Source organism: Equus przewalskii, chromosome 12, assembly GCF_037783145.1.
Source record: "Equus przewalskii isolate Varuska chromosome 12, EquPr2, whole genome shotgun sequence".
NCBI classification, from domain to species: domain Eukaryota; kingdom Metazoa; phylum Chordata; class Mammalia; order Perissodactyla; family Equidae; genus Equus; species Equus przewalskii.
The window spans coordinates 11,317,756-11,330,497 of NC_091842.1; the positions used below are offsets into that span (position 1 = coordinate 11,317,756).

The 12,742-nt window shown below is 57.3% G+C and overlaps 1 protein-coding gene across 15 annotated transcripts in view; it reads right to left on the minus strand.

The window, feature by feature from the left end:
* Positions 1-5,116: 5,116 nt before the first annotated feature.
* Positions 5,117-12,742, minus strand: part of MLXIPL (MLX interacting protein like) — a 31,078-nt gene continuing 23,452 nt past the window's right edge. For 5 of the 15 annotated variants that reach the window (XM_070566444.1, XM_070566447.1, XM_070566435.1 and 2 more), the window contains 9 exons: positions 10,205-10,374; positions 8,322-8,850; positions 7,819-8,112; positions 7,553-7,668; positions 7,340-7,459; positions 7,062-7,189; positions 6,863-6,986; positions 6,149-6,278; positions 5,117-5,877 (listed from right to left, as the gene is read on the minus strand). In XM_070566444.1, the coding sequence (XP_070422545.1) occupies positions 5,759-5,877; positions 6,149-6,278; positions 6,863-6,986; positions 7,062-7,189; positions 7,340-7,459; positions 7,553-7,668; positions 7,819-8,112; positions 8,322-8,850; positions 10,205-10,374 (1,730 nt within the window). In that variant the 3' untranslated portion in view covers positions 5,117-5,758. Of the gene's footprint in view, positions 5,878-6,148; positions 6,279-6,862; positions 6,987-7,061; positions 7,190-7,339; positions 7,460-7,552; positions 7,669-7,818; positions 8,113-8,321; positions 8,944-10,204; positions 10,375-12,742 lie in introns of all 15 variants that reach the window. The other 10 variants (XM_070566438.1, XM_070566441.1, XM_070566432.1 and 7 more) reach the window with 5 other exon arrangements.

Consider the following 12,742-nt stretch of genomic DNA (forward strand, 5'->3'; position numbering starts at 1 on the left):
GCGGGGCCTGGCCGTTGGAGCGTCTCGGGGGCGGGGCCTGACCTTAGGAGGGTCTCGGGGGCGGGGCCTGGCCTTAGGAGCGCCTCGGGGGCGGGGCCTGGCCGTTGGAGCGTCTCGGGGGCGGGGCCTGCTCGTTAGAGGGGCCTGGCTGCTGAGGCCTTGTTGTCGCCGAGGGCTGGGGCGAAGATGTGCAGGCCCCGCTCAGGCTTTCCCTTGAACAAGTTACTGATAATCGTTTATTAAAGGCGTTGTTGCAGCCGTCACAGACTGGATCCTTTCAGGGAGGCAAGGCGGCGTTATTACTCTCTTTAACGGGAAACTCCGGGGCTTTTACAGTTAATGGAGAGGGAAAGGGTAGTCCTGGGCTCGAGCGCGGGACTCTCTCCGCAAAGACCTGAAATGGAGAGACACGGTGGGGAATCGGGGCACAGCAAAATAAACAGCCGCAGATAAGATTGGAAGGGTCTGGAGGGCCTTGAGTGCCGGCTCACTCCCGCAACCAGAGAGGAGCCCCCGCCGGTTATTACAGGGCAAGACAGGGCAAGATCCGGTCTCAGAGATTCTCTGGGAGGGCCAGCGTGAGCCAAGACTAAAGACAGGAGGAAAACCAGGGGGTGGTCGCAAGTATCCAAGAGGGAAGTGATAATGGGTGGCTGGGGAGTGGAAAGGAAGTTGAAAATGAGATTTTTAACAGGACATTTTTTACTTTGAACTAATTATAGATTCACAGGGAGTTGAAAAAAATGAACAGGAAGGTTCCATGTACCCTTCGCCCAGTTTCCCCCAATGCTAACATCTTACATAACTGTGACACAATATCCAAATCAGGAAATTGGCGTTGATACCATCTACAGAGCTTATTCGGATTTCACCATAAAGGAGCTATTCTGAAAGACTAATTTGATAGAATTTGGATTAGACCTGCTTAACTGGAGAGGGAATGTTCCCAGAATAGGCATGCTCCGTGGGCTTCCCAGCCCCGCACCCCAGAGCGAGTGGAAGTACCAGGGCCAGGGATTCCAGATTTGAACATTTCCATGTCCACGAGGGCGCCTCTCCAGATGGTGCAGGACTCTCTGAGGAGAGAGGCTGCTGCAGAGACTAGATGACAGACAGACACGCCAGCAACCCCGGCTGAGGAAACAGATCCAGTCAGAGAGCAAGTAAAGTGGCCTCATTTCCTTCCCTTTTGTCCTTGGAGGGAAGGGGAGATTGGCATTGACTCAGCTGTGGGCAGTGAGGTGGGGAGGGCTGGGAGGAGGTATCCAGAGCATCCTGGCGTTTTTCCTCCTTAATTTGCTATTCAGAACTGTAGGCCCAATGATGGACCAGTTTCTCCACCACCTAGAGACGAAGCTGTACTTTTAAGAAGAATTTCATTCACCAAGCATTTTGCATGTGACATTTATTGAGCTTTGCATTCCATTGCATTTTCTCACATTCCCATCCCACAGATTAGGAGACTGATGCTCTAGGAGGTGCTCATTAAGTGACTTTCCAGAGGTTGTGCGGGTGAAGAGTGAACCTAGGGACACATGCAGGTCTGTGACTCCAATCTATTGATGTGGGGACAAGGAGAAGCAAGAGTAGGGCTCAGCTCTGTACAGCTCAGTGGAGACTACAAGATTCTTTCACATCGATGAGTTCAGTTGATCTTTAGAGCGGCCTTAAGACAAGTGATGCTATGAACTAACGTAAACAGGTGAAAAAAAACTAGGCTCAGGTCAAGTAACTTACCCAAGGTCAACGAGGAAGCCAGCCAGAGAACCCAGAGTCCAACTGGAGTCTGCTACACTCCAAGATCCATGCTCCTCCCACCTTGCCACTGGGCTGTGGAAAGGCCTTGCCCTCACCCTCAAGTGTCATACAGCCCAGTTGGAGGCCAAGGCCAATACTCGGAAGGACAGCTAATGACACAAAGCAGGATTTGGGAAAGCTGGGCAGATCAGGGAAAGAGATGTGCTGGTGGATCCTGAGGGACAGTGAGACTTGGCTGTCCCTTTAGGGTGAGTATTTAGACAGGTGAAGCAGAGGGTAGGAGGGAATTCTGGGTGGGAAGTGAGTCATGAACAAAGGTGTGGAGGTAGAAGTAAGTGATTCCTGTGCAGAAGGGAGTGACCGTGCCAGCTGGTCTGGGTGAGTGTTGCAGATGGTGCCATAGGAAAGGATGCAGTGGGAGGGGGCATGTGCTGGGAGACAGAAAAACCTATGCCGCCTCCCTCCTGGGCTGATCATGCCTTGCGAGGGCAAAGCCGAATGAAACATCCCAAGAACCACTGGAGATTCAGGACTCCTTGGAATGTGAAGGGAAGGAGGCTGTGGAGAGAAATGAGGCTGGAGGGGTAGCGGGGCCCAGCCCCAAAGCACCTTGAACATCTGCTGGGAAACTTGGCCTCACCAGAAAGCAGGAGCCAAAGAATGAATGGAAGCACAACTTCAATTTGCAATTGAAGATCCACCTTGCACTAACTGGAGCCCTCCCTACCCCTTGCATCTGTGTTAGGTGAAACCATAAATTTCCTCATTGTTTAAGCATTGGTTCTCAAAGTGTGAGCCCTGGACAAGCACCATTGCAAATGCATGGAATCCATCCCAGACCTGCTGACTCAGAAACTCTGGAGGTGGGGGCCTGACAATCTGTATTGTAACAAGCCCGCTAAGTGACTCTGATGCATGCTAAAGTTTCAGAGCCACTGATTGACCTAACTCGAGCCCCAGACATGTTATTTGCAGCTCAAAGTCTTTATTACAGTGGTTCTTAGCCTTGGCTGTATGTTGCAATCACCTTAAAAAATGCTGATGTCTGAACCCCACATCCAGGAGTTCTGATTTAATTGGTCTATGTTGGACCTGGTCATGAAGAGTTTTTAAAGTCCCCCCCCCCCCAGGTTATTCAAATGCACATTTAAGTTTGAGAAGCAGCTGTAAGGGATACAGGAAGCTAATGCAAGAGGATATATAAAAGGGGATGCTCTGAGAGCCAGCCCTGATGGCCTAGTGGTTAGAGTTTGGCACTCTCACTTCCAGGTTCGCTTCCCAGTGGTAGAACCACACCACCCGTCTGTCAGTAGCCATGCTGTGGCAGGGGCTCACACAGAAGAACCAGAGGACTTACAGCTAGAATATGCAACCGTGCACTGGGGCTTTGGACCAGGCACTGGCCACGGGGATTGATCTTACAAGGTCAACCAGCCAGGCCTCTGTAACAGATATCATAGGGCAGTGGGGTGTGGGGAGGAGCTGAAAATGACTGTTTTCAGCTTGCAAAGTGTCTGGATGGTGGTGCCTTTCCTGGGGATGGGGAGCATGAGGGTCAGGTTGAAGGAGGAAGCCTGTGGGCTACAGTCTTGGAAATGATGAGGTCTGTTTCAATTCCTTCAAGGTTAAGGGAGCTGTGGAACATTCAGAGGGAGAGGTCGAGCGGCAGTGCGATACGTGGTTGTGTAGCTTTGGGGGAAGGCAGGGCAGATAGAGGATAGAGGGTCCTCAGCAGAGGCCAAAGGGGATGGCATTGCCTGGAGCTTGCCATAGGGTAGAAGGAGAGCAGGCCGATGAGGGACAGGCAAAGGAAGAGGCACTGTCGAGGAAGGAGAGTCTGGTGAGAATTCTGGATTGGCAGAGAAAGAGTGGTTCAAGAAGGAGGTCTGAGGGGAAGGCAAGAAGAGCGCTGGAAAGCAAGTGTTGGATTTGGCAACGAGGGAGGCAAGTGAGTCTGTGCAGCAGCGAGCCTGGGGTGCATGGGGGGAGGAGGAGCCCAAAGGCAGGGGGCTGGAGGTAAGTGGGAGGGGAGGAGGGACAGACAGCAACTGTAGGTGACCCTCTCAAGGGAAAGTGGCATCTAGAAGGGAACACAGGGTCAAGGGGGTGTCTTATGGGGACCTTCCTGGCAGGGTGTGAGTACGTGAAGACAGCAGAGCACAAACTGCCAGGATTTCACCTTTCAGAGAGCCACTACAACCTGTGTCTGCAGCAGCAAGGAGCACTTAAGAGGCTGGGTGCATCTGTCACCCACACAGTAAAAAGTGGCTGAAAGCAGAGGCTCTGGAGACAGACAGTCTGGCTGCGCACCTCCCCAACGATGCATCCTTGGGCTAGTTGACCTCTCTGAGCCTCAATTTTTCCTCTATAAAAAGAGGATGATAGTAATATTGTGATAACTCTTCCATAGTGCTATTTGCCAGGCACTGTTGCAAGTGCTTTATGTACATTTACTCTTAAATCCTCATAACAGGCCTGGAGAGGCGGGTGTTGTGGGGAGTAAGTGAGTTAATATACATAAAGCACTTAGAATTGTGCTTGGCACGAAGTAAACACTAGATAAGTGTGTTATTATTATCATCCACATGAATGAGGGAAAGTCAATGCCCACGGAAGACCGTCTCCTGTTTACATCCTGCAAACGTCTCCAGAAGTCTGAGAAGATGTGAGAAGACCGGCCTCATGGAGCTTGAATGTCAGCTCCATGAGGACAGGGTACGGCAGTGAGGAATCCCAGAGCCGAGACCAGCGCCTGGTCCATAATACTCCCTCAGTAAATATTTGTTAAATGGATCAATGAAAGGATCAATGAAGTATTGGGGCCATTTACCCCGACTCCCCATCTGGAGTTTCAGTTCCTTCTAAGCCATCCCAACCAGTTGCCATCCACCCTCTGCTTGCACATCTCAGAGTGGGGAGATCACTAGCCCCTGTGGCAGCATGTTCTCCTTCTGGATAGTTCTGATGGGAGACCCTGTCACTTCCCCTCCTTGGTCCTGCTCTGCCCTCTTCCAACCTGGAAGGTGGTGAGCCTCTCGGAACCCTCTCCTGGCCATGGAGGGAGGATTTCCAGGACGAGTATCTGTCATCTCTCAGCTGGATGACAGCAGCGGCCTATGACGGCTCTCCCTGCTTCTGCCCTTGCCCCATGTGGGCTGTTCTCAACTCAGCACCTGGAGGGATCCTGTTAAGAAGTTGTGTCTGATCTTGTCCCACCTCTACTCAAAACCCTCCGGTGACTTCCAGCTCAGAGGACAAGCCAAGGCCCTTTCATGGCCTGCAAGGCGCTCTGCAAGACCACCTCTTGCTGCCAACCAGCTCTCTCTCCCTCCCAGATTGAGACGTGCTGACAGCCCCCAACAGTTTTTGTTTTTATTGGTCAAAAATTCTTTACAAAATCCATACACACTCATCCACACACACAAGATGCCTGCCCTGGTTTGGCCACCCCCTGCCCAGGTCTCTCCTGGGATCAGACCTTCCTGGCCTCACCCAGGGACGCCAGCCTGCAGCCCCTCCAGGCTACCAGTGAAGGCACAGAGAGGGAACCTCCTCTTCTGCTTATCTGCTCAGAAACAGGGGCCTGTGCCCCACCGGCCGGGGAGCAGGGGGAGTGACAGGGAAACAGGATTGTCCACGTCCCTCCTTCAAGCTCCCTGAGTTGCCGGCTTAGGCCTCTGAGTGTCACAGCTGCTAAAGCTTCCAGATCATCTTCTGGTTGAAGCTTTCCCATCCCCCCTTTGCAGACTGGAAAATGGAGGTCCAAAGAGGGCGTATGAGTCCCCCAGGTCACAGCGTTAGTCACTAGTACAGCAGGGACTGCAACTCAGTTCTTCCCAGCTTCCAGGACGCTGGAAGAGACTTGGGCCTGGCTCGACCCTCAGGAAAGGGGACAGCCAGGGCCTGGGGCAGGAGGGAGGGCCCAGAAGTTGTCCCTGGAGCCCACACCCAGGGAAAGCAGCCCCAGGGCAGCTGAGTAAGCGGCAGGGTCTGGCCAGCGCTATAAAGGGTTGCCAAGGGTGCCCTCTGTGACCGCCCGTGTGGCTTGCTCGGGTATACAGCCCGGGTCCGTCAGGATACTGGTGGATGTGCTCAGCTGGCGTAGGGAGTTCAGGACAGCTGGGGAAAGAGAGAGACACCTCCTGGGGTTAGGGCCCCACCCTTGGATGCGGAAGACAAAAGGATGGGGGAGGTACTAGTTGGCAAGACCGTCAGCACCTCCTAGGACCTCTGTCTGCAGGTGTCCTGGTGGCCGGAGAACCATTGAGGGGGCATGGTGGGATGGCTGAAACTCCAGGCTGTTAAAGACAGGCTGGACCTGGGGCTGAGAGAGTGGAACCCCCTGTTCTGAGGCCTGGACACTCTGGTGGGAGGGAGGTGGCTCACGTACTTGGTCGGAGAGCAGGCAGAGAGCAGTACTGGTCCAGCCAGGCCAGCGAAGTCTGGCGGAGGCTCTGCAAGCTTGCCGTGGACACCATCCCGTTGAAAGACTCGAACAGAGGCCGGATGAGGATGCTGAACTGGGCCCAGGTCAAGGAGCAGGCCTGTCGTCCAGCCGATGCCCTCACACACCTCACATGTAGGCCTCACATCTGGCCCAAAGCAGGGGGAGGGCCTGGCCGGTGTGGAGTCTTGAACCCGTAGGACCCTTACTGTAGCTGCCCTCCACCCTGCCAAGGCCTGCAGCTCTCTGGCTCTCAGCCCCCTCCCGCAGCCCCTCCACCACCCTTCTTCTGGGCTGGACTATCCCCCATCCCTGGGCTTCCTGCCCTGGATCAGTCAAGAGCTTGACCAGGTAAGGGAGGAGAGTTTCCACGTCCTCCCCAGGGCCCAGCTCACTTCCAAACCGGCCTTGGAACTTTCTGAGGGAAGGGCTGTGGTCTCCTCACCCAAGGGCTCCCCCCTTGGTTTCTTTCTGCTCCCAGCCCATCACTGGGCAATCCTGCTAGCCACAATGCCAAGGGCCTAGAAGGAGGGGGCGGAACCGGAGCCCCTTCCCCTGGGAGCAGCTCTGAGACCCTGCCTGGCTGTGGAACCAAGCCTGTAGTCGGGCATAGCCTGGTCCGGCTGCAGTGCTCACCCGGCCACTGGCAGGTGAGGATACCACCCAGAACTTCCAGTTGTGCAGTGTGCGGGCCCGGACATAGTCATCAAACATGTCTCGCATCTGGTCGAAACGCTGGTGTGTGATGGGCACCCCGGTGGCAGGCAGCTGCTGCTGGCACAGGCTGGGGGAATGGGGGGTGGGGTTGGGAGTCAGGCAGCATGCCCCCCGTCCCAGCGCCTGCACGTCCTCCACCTACTTAATGGCAGCGTTGAGCTCCTCGATCTGGTCCCGCAGCTGCTGGGCCTCCTCCTGCATGGCTGCCCGCTCCTGCTGCAGCATGGCGATATACTCGGCCGTCTTCTGCAGTGTGGTGGCTTTGCTCATCTGCGGGCATCACCAGGGAGGGCTCAGGTGCTGGAGGCCCCTCATCCCGGGACCCACTGAAGCACTGGGGCCGGAGGAGGCAACTGTGCATGTGGAGGGCCCTGGGATTTGGTCTGGGTTCTAGGAGTGCCAGCCTGGGTGGGGCCTCACCTTGAGGCTGGGCTGGGCACTGAGCGTGCTCACCAGCCCGTGCAGGGTGTCAAATCCCAGCTTGATATTGAAGCGCCGCTTCTGCTCCGCAGAGATGTGTGTGATGCGCCGGCTCTCAGTCTTGAGGGCAGACAGCGAGTAGGGTGAGCCTAGGAGGGAGTGCGGGAGGCCCTGGGGGTGCACACAAATCTTGGGGTGGGGGGATGGTGCCACCTTGTTGTTGTCTGGACGGCCCCGGCTTAGGATGGGTTGAGGGGGAGAGATGCGGACGCTCAGAGTTCCCGGGCCTGGCATGGAGCTGAGCTCCCCAGACAGCCGCCGCTCACCTCCTGTGGCAGGGACACACAGACCCACAGACAGACCGACACAGGGGAGAGGGTCCTATTGTCTGTCCCTTCATCCTGGCCCCAGATACAGTCCCCCACTCCTTCCCTCACTCTGTCCCCGAGAGCCCCCCAATTCCTGTAACCCCTCTTTACCGCTGGGTGCTGGAGGCGAGAGCCGCTCCACTTTGGGGACAATCAGGGGCCTGGGAGGGGCCAGTGTGGCTGGGCCAGGAGGTGGCCGGGGCGGTGTAGGGGCCGGGGTCGGGGGAAAGAAGGTGCAGGGGAACTCAGGGACCGTCTCCTGCTGGGGTGGAGAAGGGCGGAGAGTTGGGGTGAAGCCCCGGGGCTCGCCCCCACCTCCCAGTGCCGGCCATCTTACCGGGGACCCTGGGGGCCGAAGGAGTGTGCTGGACACAAGTGGTGGCTCCAGGGCTTGCTCAGGCTTGGCTGTGCACAGGCAGAACTGTGAGGGCCACTGGGGCTGGCCCCAACCCCATCATCACCCACACTCCTTATGGGTTCAGAGCCCACGTCCCTAATTCCTCGCCACCCTGCCCCCCAGCTGAGCCTGCCCCTTAACCTTCTCCTCTACTCCCACAGGCTCCCTGCTTCTGCATTTGGTCCCCATCTGCCCCTCTCTCGACCCTGCGCCTCACCTGCTGTGAGTAGCTGTGTGAGGCAGGGGTTGTTGTCCCCAGCAGTGGCAGTGGGGCTGGCAGTGGCAGGGGCCAAGGTGCGGGGGCTGGGCTTCTGCCCCCTAGAGGATGGGGTGGGGGGCTTGCCTCTGGGCCGCAGGCCTTGGGGCACTGTGAAGTGAGGCCCCAGTGGGGGCTCCGGATACCCAGAGGGGAGAAGGGGAAAGGAGGAGGGGGTGGAATGTGGGGCAAGTGGGAAGGCAGTGGGAGCAGGCAGTGGGGACACTCCCGGGGCAGGAGGGACAGTAGGGAAGGAGAATCTGGGAGAGAAGAGAGACTCTTCCTGAAGCACAGCAGGGGGCGGAGCCATGGGAGGGAAGTGGGGTGGGGGACAGGGCTCCAGGCCAGGCCCTTTGGCAGGGGTAGAGTATTCGAGGAGGGGTGTGGGTGGGGGAGGGGCTGGGAGCTTGGGCTTGGGGTCTTCAGGAAGGAGGAAATCAGAGCTCAGGAAGGCACTGGAGTCCAGGGGGCCAGGGCAGCTGCTCCGAGCCTGGTTGGGAGGACAGATAGAGAGCAGGGGAGAAAGCTGGCCTTTGCGGCCACCCCGGCAGCCTCCTGCTTTGGCTGAGCTCTGGACTGGGCACTAGGAGAGAGAGGAGAAATGATCCCTGCCCTCCAACACACACACCAGGGAAATTATAATTTAATAAGGAGAGGGAATGGAATACATTGATGCACAAATTAGGCATAAGAAAGAGCATCAATCTTCCTGCCCACCCATTCATTCACCAAATAATTTATCCATCCATCCACCAATCCATTCACTAACCCATCCATCCATCCATCCATCCACCCGCCCATCCATCCATCCATCCCTCCTCTATCCATTCACCTACATATTTATTCTCATCTATGAGCTAGCTCATCTATCTTTCCATCAGCCCACCACATACTAACCCATTCACCAATCCATCCAACCATCTATGCTTCCTTCATTCATCTACCAACCCATCCATAATCCATCTATCCACCATCTATACATTCACCAGCCATGTATCCAGCCCATTCATTGATTCACCAAACTCATTTATGAATTCATCTACCAGCCCATCCATCCAACCAACCACTCACCCACCTATGTATACACACCAACCCATGTAAGCATCTACCCCCATCTACAACCTGTCTATTCACCAACACACCCATCCATACACTCATTCATTCATCACTTGCTCAACCATTGGGTCACCATTTACCCAGTGCTGTTAATGTGCTTGAACTGTGTTAGGCATGGAAGTGCAGTGGTGAGGAAAACACAGCCCTTCCAGCAAGGAGCTCACTGTCTAGTCCAGGAGAGAGACCCCTCAGCAATGAACTGAAAAGTCTAATGATGGAGGGAAATGGCACCTATCTAACCTAGCAGCAGGGAGGCAACATCTGAATTGGGTGTGGCAGTTCCTGAGCCAAAATGGTAGACTCACTGTTTCCTAAGCATGCCTGCTCAGCTTCCTGACTCCACGCTCCCATTCATGCTTCTCCTCCCATCTGGCTTGCTTTCTACTGGTCTTTTCTTCTGTCCAAACCTGACCCGTTCACTAAGGCCCAGAACTCCCCCTCCTCCAGGAAGCCCTCCACAAGCAACCTAGCCCTCGGTGGTGCCTGCTCCATGCTCCCCTGCCCTCAGCCTCCCTCCCACAATCATCTTGTCAGTTCTGCTTCACCAGGGTCTTTCCTCCCCAGCTGAATTGCACCCTCCTGGAGGGCAGAGATGGGGTTTTTCTCCTGCTCCAGCCTCTTGGTCGACCAAGCACAGGACTAGCACCTGGGAAGTACCCTGAAAAACTCCTGGACATAGGCAGGTGAGTGGGACAGGGCTGGGGGGGGTGGGTGTGTGGCGAGCTCACCTGCAGGCGGTTATGCCCTGAGAGGTGGGTCATGCCTGAGGAGGCAGGGGGCACTTCTGAACCCAGGATCCCACTGCTGAAGGGGGAGTCGGCCATGGGGCTGAAGCTGGGGGGCTCTGGGAAGTTTGAAGGCATGGGCGTCTGTGGGGGGCGGTAGTTGGTGAAGAAATCTGTAATTGAGACACACAAGGCAGCAGCAGTCAGGGCTAAGGCCTGTCTGGAAGCAGGGGGAGGAGAGCGGGCCTCGTGCCCTGTCCCCAGGCCAGAGTGGCGGTGGGGTGGGGGCCAGCGGGGGAAGGGGGGGCTTCCACAGGAGATTGTGAAACTGGGAGAGTTTCTGTCTCACTCAGGGGAAGCAGCAACAGAGGCTCGAGTGGGATGGGCCTGAGTGGGAGACAATGGGGGACTGTGTGGGGCTGTGAGCAGGACCCCAGGCAGCAGCCCTCCCATGGAGCCCCACACTTGGCTCATGAGGCCCCCTTCCCCATCCCCATCCCCAGCCCTGGGCACTCCCGTGTCTGCTCCTGTTACCAGCCCTGCTGGGGACATAAAGGGCGGTAAAAGTGCCAGGGAGGGAAAGGGGTGGGGTCCAAGGGAGGAGGTCTGGGACGGGGAGGAGCCCCAGGGTGACAGGAGTTCAAGGGGTGAGTTAGGGGTGAGGGGGCGGGCAGTCAGCGAATCTGGGACAAGTTGCTTTGTTGGAAGGTCAAGAGATGGGGCTACAAGGATGGAGCCCGGGCGTGGAGTGAAGGGGCTGAGGGGGTGACAGCAGGGGTCAGAGGGTGGGCTCAGAGTGGGGGCAGGAGTGGGGGGCTGGAAAGCCTGGAAGAGCTGGCGGGGCGGGGGCCGACGGCTTGTTTGAGGTGCGGGTTGTGTGAGCCCCAGGCTATTCTGGTTTGGGGAAGCAGCTGCCCGCGGCTTAACCACATCCCGGCCCGGGCGCCACCCGCCCACCCGCTCCCTTCCGGGCACCTTTCTCTGACCCTGACCAGCCTTCGGTCTGCACCGGCGCCCAAGGCCTCCTGGTCTGGTCAGATCTGACCTCACCAGCCTTTGATGGGCCCAGGCCCCCAAGCCAACAGAGCTGGTCAGGTCTCTCTCCCAGGGGCCACCTCGAAGGAGACCCAGCAGTGGGACAGATACGACCACACAGAACCTCCAGCCTGACAGGGTTAAACCAGTGTGTGCCTCTTGTGTGACTCTGGGGCTCGGGTGTCGCTGGGCAGCTGGCTCTACGTGTCAGTGTGTGGTCTCCCCCGTGTCTGTCCCATGGTCTGTAGCTCTGTCTGTGTGCACCTGCCCTGATGTGAGGTGTTCTATGCTCACGTCTGTGTGTCTGAGTGTGTGTGTATGTGTGTCTTTCTCGGCCACAAGGTTAGAAGGCAGGGATAGTCTTGCTGTCCTGCTGCCTCCCTTTAACAGCAGGACTGGGTGGCAGAGGGTGAGCGGTCACTGATCCTCCACTCCCCCAGGACGATAAGCCTTGTCACTAGGCCCCTTGAGGCCTGGGCTCTAGAACCAGCTGCCTACTCAGCCCAGTCCCAGGATGACGGCCACAGAGCAGCTCCCTGCTCTTGTTGCTGCCCACTCCCCAGGTGTCACAGGCCTCATGGCGCAATGAGCTGCTGGGTCCATCACTGAGGCCCACCACCCCCTTACCATAGATTGCCCACTTGTCCTCATTGGCCTTGAGAGAAGTCGCTTCCTAGTCCTAGCCACCCACTGAGCCTGAGTCCCTTCCTAGCCGCTGTCCCCCCACTGACCTGCCGTCCTCTCCCCAGCCCCTCTCCCATCATCAGCCCCTTCCCCTTCCCTCGGCACCCCTCACCAGACCACTTGTACCTCACCGAGCCCTCCCCTCACTAAGCCTCCTCCCTCCCTCGAGTTCCGGCCCCCTCACTGGGTTTCCTCTCAAGTGAGGAGCTCCTGGGGAAAATCAGAGGCAGCCCCGCTGGCCCCTGTGCTCCTGCCCTCCCTGTGCATGGAGCTCTTGAAGGGGCCACACCAGCCACCTCCTCTGCATGACATCCCCTACCACAGGTTGCCCATGCTCGCCCCCACCAGCAGCCACCCTGGATTGAGAGACGTCGCTTCCTAGCCCCAGGTTTGCCCAGAGCCGGGGGTGGGGGTGGCTGGGCTCCTACCTGTGGCAGGGGTCTGTGTGCCCAGACAGGGCCGCTGCCCTCCCAGGCCGGTTTGCTCCCAGGGCACTGCCATCAACACTTCTGCCCCCACAGTCCCCACTCCCGCCCAGGGCTGAGGCAGGGGTGGGGGTGGTTCCTCATTCCCTAGTTCCCGCCCCACAGGCCTCCACCTCTTGACTGATGGGCCCAGGACCCTGTGGGGAAAGAGTGGAGGGGTCACCGAAACTACGCCGGGACCTCCTTTCTGTCCCCTGGGTCTTGGCTGAGACAGGCTGAGCCCCGATGTCTACCTGACCCCCAGAATGGCTCCGGAGTCCCCAAAGTGTATGAACTTCGGGAGCAGTCTCCAAGACCCGCGGCTGAATGAAGAAAGCAACGTGGGAGAGTTGGTTGT